Source organism: Urocitellus parryii, chromosome 3, assembly GCF_045843805.1.
Source record: "Urocitellus parryii isolate mUroPar1 chromosome 3, mUroPar1.hap1, whole genome shotgun sequence".
NCBI classification, from domain to species: Eukaryota; Metazoa; Chordata; class Mammalia; order Rodentia; family Sciuridae; genus Urocitellus; species Urocitellus parryii.
The window spans coordinates 81862851-81870270 of NC_135533.1; the positions used below are offsets into that span (position 1 = coordinate 81862851).

Consider the following 7420-nt stretch of genomic DNA (forward strand, 5'->3'; position numbering starts at 1 on the left):
CATGCTCCTTTCCACAGGGGACTGGGACTTTGGTGGATTTACTGGAGGATGTGTTGCCAGACTGGCAGTGAGGAGTGTTACTGGACTAGACCTTATCCATTTTCTGGGTTTCAGAAGGGTGGTAATGGCCTCTCCTGCAGCTTCTTTGGCTCTTCAAGTCTGGCCACCAGTGCTAAGATGGACCTTGCCTATTAGGGCAGGCCAATGTGAGCTGTACACTAGTTGGAGTGACATGAATGGACTTAGGAAAGGAAACCTTGACCTTTCTCACCTATGTGAAGAATAGGAAAGCCAGGTTACTTGGAGGTAGACATTAAGGGAAGGATGACTCTTGGAGCTTCCACTTCTAGTCCTCTTCCTGCCTGAGGGGCAGTGAGTTTGCCCTGCCCATTCCTAATGCCCTGGTGACTTTTCCCTCTGCTGGCTATCCTACTGTTCCAAGGAGCTGCTTTAATTGCATTCTCTGAAAAGAAAGCAGTCAGCACAAGACTTTGCTCAGGATGAACTTCAAACAGAATTATGCAATGCTAACTAAGGCAAGTCTTTGGTAAAGACTCCAAAAGAGTGGAGTCTAACCCTTTCTAGGCAAATCTTATTCACATTTTGCAAATTTTTCTTTGGGGAAAAATCTATCAATTGGAAGTTTTGTCTCAGTCAACAAGGGTAAATCAATTCTTCTCCCGAGTCAGAGCAGTTCTTCAGTATGCTGCAAGCAAGCAGAACCTTCATAAAGACTTTCATAAGTTAGAATATATAATCAAAGAGCTGATCATCATAAGGACTTTTCTAAGGTGCAATAGCAGAGGTGACACTCAAGTGCTATGTGCCTACAGATACACCATGCTGTGCACCTTCCATGCATCCTCTCATTTTGTCCCCAGAATAAAACCATGGGAAAGAAACTATGATTGTCCCCATTTTGCAGATGAAGGACAGTGGCTTAGGGAGATGATAGAACCTGCCAGGATAGATCATCCTGGTGAGACCAGCCATGTCCTGCTCCATAAAACACATACAATTAACCCATTGATGGCACTTCGGGTTTACTTGTAGCTGCTATGGAAAGAAAGCTTTCACTTCAGTCTGAAGGCTCCTCCAGCCAGAGTCTTAGGATTCCAGCACATTGGAAAAGGCTTTGTCCTCCACACACCAGGTGAAAGCAACAATCCAGGGTGCCCAGCAGAAGCAGTCCACTCAAGCTGCCTCGCTTTTATTTCTAATGCTTTAGCCATGACTGCATTTGAGAAAAGGAACTTCTCCTTGAGATGTCCACCCCTACCCCCACCCCCAAATGCCTGGTTGTGTAAAGCTTGGGCATGTCCTCTGCCAGCTTTAGCAGCTGGAAGGAGCTTGTAGCTCACCCTTTACCACCTTTTAAAGCTTTCCAAAATGCGACTGATAATAAAACAGGTTTTATCCCCCCTGATTGAAATGGAAGTGTTGTGAGTCACCAATTTTGCATGGTCTTAGAAGGCAAAACTGACAGTTACAAGGCCTCCCTGTTGGCAAGTGCTACACAAGTGCTCCTCCTATGTTCCCAACCTAGCTGGCATTTTTTCTTTTACTTTCTTTGAAGTATCCACCAAATCACCTCTCCTGCCCAGTTTTCCAAATTGTTCCATGATGTAGTTCCAAATACAATGTGTGTCACTGTTAAGTGATCACTCTACTGTCAACCTATGGGGGTGGTCAGAACCTCCAGAGGCTTCATGCCTCATGTAAGGTAGTAGTAAAAACTTTCCATGAATATAAATATATCTCCCTAGTAGTAGTTGTGGGGAAAATTTGGCAGTTTTCACTTTAGATTTTTATGAAATGTTGGGGAAGGGAAGGGGTTTTCTAAAGATGTGTCATAAATTAATCTTTTTTTTTTAAATAATTAAAAATATTTTTCATTGTAGATGGACACAATAATTTTACTTATGTGGTGCTGAGAATCAAACCCAATGCCTCACACATGCTAGGCAAGTGTTGTACCACTTAGCCACAACCTCAGGCTCTAATGTATCTTTTATTTAAAAGGTTTCATCTGATGCCAGAAGGCAAACAACCCACATTCACACTTTGCATTCAACAAGTTAGCAAAACACTTTCTACAATGAAGCTGCCCTAAGGATTTTCATATCTTAGTGGTTCCTTAGCACAGGGCTGATTGTATTGCTGCCTATTCCTACCATATCCTAGAGCCTCAGAAACTCCCTTCCTTACCCCATACCTCAGTTCACCTGCCTTCCCAGCTTTTTTCCCTCTCTCCAAAATGGGATCCTAATCCATTAAGAATGATCACATATTGAAAGCAGATTCAAGTTTTAATAGCTAGAAATATGTATTTTTAAAAAATGTTAAATTATTAGTTTCCATTCATTGTCTTAAATTCTGCTGTGGTTTTCAAGTACATTTTAGGCGGAACTCTGTTGTGTTCCTGCCTACTCTTTTAAAACACCTCCAATTTAAGTATACTTTTTAACTAACAGGTAAAGCAACACTTGATTTTCTTTGTATTCAACACACTGTTCAAAAGGAATCAGATAAAGAGAAGCCCTTACCTAAACCTTGATTCTACAGATTCACAAGATTCTGGAACACCATCATTCCCAGATTGCTTTTGAGAATATCTTTATTTGAATCCATTGGGAGAGGGAAGATTAAAAAAAAAAAAAAAAGGAGTTTCATCTCTTTACTAAAGGAACAGGAATACTGCTCAAAAACATTGAAGCAGAAAACCTATCCTGATGAAAGAAAATCTTGAAACTTTGAGAACAGTGAGAAGAAAATTCAGGGCTCCATACTCTCCCAATTTAAGAGTACAGATATTATCAGTACAGTGCACTTGGACCGACACACCTGAGCAGCTTAGTTGACAATCATAGAGGAGCTGGTGGACAACAAGTTGACCAAGGAGACTGAGAAGTTCCTAAGCCTCCTCCTCCTCCTCGAACTCTTCTTGTTCCTCAGCAGTGGCATCCTGGTACTGCTGGTACTCGGCCACCAGGTCGTTCATGTTGCTCTCAGCCTCAGTGAACTCCATCTCGTCCATGCCCTCGCCTGTGTACCAGTGCAGGAAGGCCTTGCGCCGGAACATGGCAGTGAACTGCTCAGAGATGCGCTGGAAGAGCTCCTGGATGGCTGTGTTGTTGCCAATGAAGGTGGCTGACATCTTGAGGCCCCGCGGTGGGATGTCACACACGGCCGTCTTCACGTTGTGGGGGATCCAGTCCACGAAGTAGCTGCTGTTCTTGTTCTGCATGTTGAGCATCTGCTCGTCCACCTCCCTCATGGACATGCGGCCTCGGAAGATGGCAGCCACTGCCAGGTAGCGGCCGTGGCGGGGGTCACACGCGGCCATCATGTTCTTGGCGTCGAACATCTGCTGGGTGAGCTCGGGCACCGTCAGGGCGCGGTACTGCATGCTGCCTCTGCTGGTCAGGGGCGCGAAGCCAGGCATGAAGAAGTGCAGGCGTGGGAAGGGCACCATGTTCACGGCCAGCTTGCGCAGGTCTGCGTTCAGCTGGCCCGGGAAGCGCAGGCACGTGGTGACCCCGCTCATGGTGGCTGACACCAGGTGGTTGAGGTCACCATATGTGGGGGTGGTCAGCTTTAGGGTGCGGAAACAGATGTCGTACAGGGCCTCGTTGTCGATGCAGAAGGTTTCATCCGTGTTTTCCAGCAGCTGGTGGACAGATAGGGTGGCATTATAGGGCTCCACCACCGTGTCTGACACCTTAGGTGAAGGCACGACGCTGAAGGTGTTCATGATGCGGTCTGGGTACTCCTCCCGGATCTTGCTGATGAGCAGGGTGCCCAAACCCGAGCCAGTGCCGCCCCCCAGCGAGTGGGTCAGTTGGAAGCCCTGCAGACAGTCACAGCTCTCCGCCTCCTTTCTCACCACATCCAGCATGGAGTCCACCAGCTCAGCTCCCTCTGTGTAGTGGCCCTTGGCCCAGTTATTCCCTGCACCACTCTGGCCTACCACAGGAAAGAGAATATGAGACATAAATGGACAAGGATTCTGGATGCTGTCATTTTCACTGTGGAGAAGGTGGGACTAGTCTTACAAAACCTTTTAGATATGCTTTGGTTACCTAAGACTGTCTGCAAGACTGAATGTTATCAGTGAACCTCAAAAATGCTGGGGATCATCCTAAAGTGAAAAAAAAACAAGTTGAGGAAGAGAAAATGTTTAACAAAATTCAGCTGCCTCTGCAATTAGGGGAACATTGTTCAATACTCTCATGCAGTACGATGAGGCAAGAGGAAGGCACAGTGTGATCAGAGGGAAAGAGGGATTCTAGGCAGTTGTCTGAATCTTGGTCACAGGCTGTGCTTTTGGCCTTCATTACTTTAATTTGGTTCACTGTTTTCCCTGGTCCCTTCAAGTGACCTGGACATGAGGCCTCAGAAGATGGCAGCCACTGCTCACTAGAAGCTCTTCTTGCTCTTGAGTCTTTCCCTTTAGGGGTTGCTGTAAAGGAAGCTGACCTGAAATCCTGAGCTGTCCAAAGTGACCAGAGATATTCCCTCACCCCCATGGTCTACAAGGGGTTAGGCCAGGACTGGGGCCATCTGTGGACACAGTCTCACCTGGGCACAGAGCACTAAGAACTATGAAGTGTGTGGCTATCAGGAAGAAGGTAAGTCATAGTCCCATGGACCACGAGGACATACCAAACACAAAGTTGTCTGGCCTGAATATCTGGCCAAATGGTCCCGATCTCACCGAGTCTACCGTTCCTGGCTCCAGGTCCACTAGGATGGCCCGAGGAACATATTTATTGCCTGCAGGAACAAAAGCTCACTTACACCTGTGCTTGGTAAAGAAACATGGGTAGGGTCATAACTCTATGTAGTTCTCACAGAAGATTCCAACATTTGAGACAAAGGAATGAGAAACAGAAAAGGGAAAAAAAATGCTGTGCATGCTTAGTCGTGTTAAATAAAAAAGGACTATTAAGGAACTATGAAGTCTGTATTTTGAGGTTGGCATTTTATATGAATGTGCAAAAATTCATTCCTTTGTCATTTCTATGCACCTAGGACTTTTCCACTACCACAGTATGGGAAGCAAGTTTAATATGCATATACTCACCAGCTGCTTCATTGTAGTACACATTGATTCTGTCCAGCTGTAAGTCACCATCTCCATGATAACTGCCTGTGGGGTCAATGCCATGTTCATCACTGATGACCTCCCAAAACTGAAATGGAAAAAAAAAAAAAAAAAAACTCCATGGCCCAGCATCCTGTCACTAGAATGGCCTTGGAATAGTAGTCAGAGAGTTAAGAGTGTCAGTCTAAGACCACAAAGCTGGTCTATTTCCTGTATCAGTTGCTTCCTAGGGGCTTGGAAGTCTGCAGGGCACGAGCCATATATGGTCACAGACTGATGGGCTGGAAGCACATTGGGAGAGAAGGGGGCGACCAAGAACCTCTTGTAGGAAGCAGTGGGCACAGTGGGGTGTCCCTCCAGGCAAGTTTGAATGTCCCTGAATTCCCTGCTGATGGATGGGTCCCAGGATGGGTTCTAGCAGGACCAAGGATCAAGTGGCCCCACTCCTTGCACAAACCTCAGGCAGCTTTGAAGGGTACAGGTCATTGGCGGCCATGTACATGTTGGCTTCTGGATCCTAACCCTGGCAAGGAATGGGTGAGTGAGCGTAGGCATGATGTTGGGAGGGCATCTGAGTGGCAGAGGAAGAAAATGGCCATCATGAGGAAAAGTGTGCCCACAAAGGATGGATGTGTCCCTAGGTAATTTAAAGGTCACTGATTCAAGGCACACCTAGCTCCATCACCATATTCATGTGCCGCCCTGGCACACCTGGTAGCCACGCACGCTAGACCCCGCCCCCCTCAGTCCACTCTTATCCTTGGGACCCTTTGCCCTGGCCTGTGTCACGCAGGGTCCACTCCCCAGCGACGTGCCCACCTTGGCGCCGATCTGGTTGCCGCATTGGCCTGCCTGGATGAGCACGATTTCACGCATGATGCCCAAAGCTGGTGAAGGAGCTGAGGTGAAGGCCTCTTTGGAGCGAGAGGAGGCCAGAGCTCTTGGTTTAGGGAAGACTGCCTCAGCCAGCAGCTCTGCTTTTCTATCCTAGGATCCCGCCCAGCCCCAGTGACGTAATGCTGGGCGGGGAAATGAGAGGTTACCTAGAAAGGGATTCAAATTGAAGGAGCAAAAATGCCTGTGTAAAGAAGCCCCAGGTGATGCCCTCATCATGAATATGAATTCTACTTGCAATACTAAGGGTTGGTCTATATCAGAGGTGGAAGCGAAAATCCAGTCACCGTGAGAAGTCTCTGGGCATTAGCTGTGTCTTACTTAGTCCTGTTTTAGGAAGCCAGACCTGGGGGTGCTCCCAGCATATAGGCAGGTTCCTGCCTGGTGCCTCCTCTCAGGCTGGGGTTTTGGATATCCTGGACTCTGCTCCTACCCCTTTCTCCCTTGGCTTCTGGGCCTCCACTGGACAGCTTGTGCCACTCATACTATTCACATTTGTCCAGGGCATGGCCTCCACCTTCACACCACCCCTGCCTCCGATTCCACACTGTAGCACAGTGCTTACTAATAAATGAGCTTTGAAGTCTCTTGCCCTATGGTAAACACAGGTTCATCTAGTTCTGATGAGCACATTGTTTCCACTCCCAAACAGTAGGAGGTGTGCAAGGTGAAATTAAGATGTCCCCAAGTTTCACCTGACCTACGTGCACACATCTTTTCCTAGTTGTTCAAACAGTAATCTAGGTACTCCTGTTAGATTGTTACAGATATAATTAAGGTTCCCAATCAGTTGACCTTAAGATAGGGAGAATACGTGTGCCTCCTCTAATCAAATGAGCCTATTGATTGATAATTAACTTAATGAGCACCAAGGCATGAGTCTGAATGAGTAAGCTGATGTTCATGATGTTCCAGGGGCAAGATCGAAGGACAGCTGTTTAAGATATTTGATTTGTATAATTGCTCTTCATCTCCCCCCTTATTAGAAACAGAGAGTGTTGGGGCTTGCTTAGCATGTGTGAGCATGTGGGTTGATTCACAGTACCACATACAAGTAAATAAAGATATTGTGTCCATCTACAACTTAAAAAAAAAAAAAGAAGAAATGAAAAGAAAAAGAACCTGAGAACTGACAAGCAGCAGGCTGACATCAATCATGGGAATGAAAAATCACAGTTCCTCAGCTAGTTTCCAGATCTAAGGTGGTTCAAGTCAAAAGCACAGAATGGAAGGGAGGGGCCCCTGAACCTTCCTCACAGGGGGAGTCTTTACTATCCCTTAATGGTAACTACAGAGCGAATAAAGAGGAATGCTCAGAATTTCTAACCAAGATACAGGGTCTGCACTGAAATGGATTCCAAAGGACACAAATCACCATTGTGGCCCATTGATTAAAGTTAGAGTCTTTGTTTTTTCCTT

General features: G+C 46.5%; 1 protein-coding gene across 4 annotated transcripts; it reads right to left on the reverse strand.

Moving 5' to 3' along the window:
- Positions 1-2914: 2914 nt before the first annotated feature.
- Positions 2915-5983, reverse strand: LOC113190717 (tubulin beta chain-like). Of its 4 annotated transcripts, XM_077796751.1 has the most exons (5): positions 5927-5983; positions 5087-5195; positions 4666-4776; positions 3875-3966; positions 2915-3268 (listed from the first exon to the last, which is right to left on the reverse strand). In XM_077796751.1, exons 1-5 carry the CDS (start codon positions 5981-5983, stop codon positions 2915-2917), a joined length of 723 nt encoding a protein of 240 aa, XP_077652877.1. The 4 variants fall into 4 exon arrangements, with proteins under 4 accessions (XP_077652877.1, XP_077652874.1, XP_077652876.1 ...); XM_077796748.1 differs by having other exon boundaries at positions 2915-3966; XM_077796750.1 differs by lacking the exon at positions 5087-5195 and having other exon boundaries at positions 2915-3966; positions 5950-5983.
- Positions 5984-7420: the final 1437 nt, after the last annotated feature.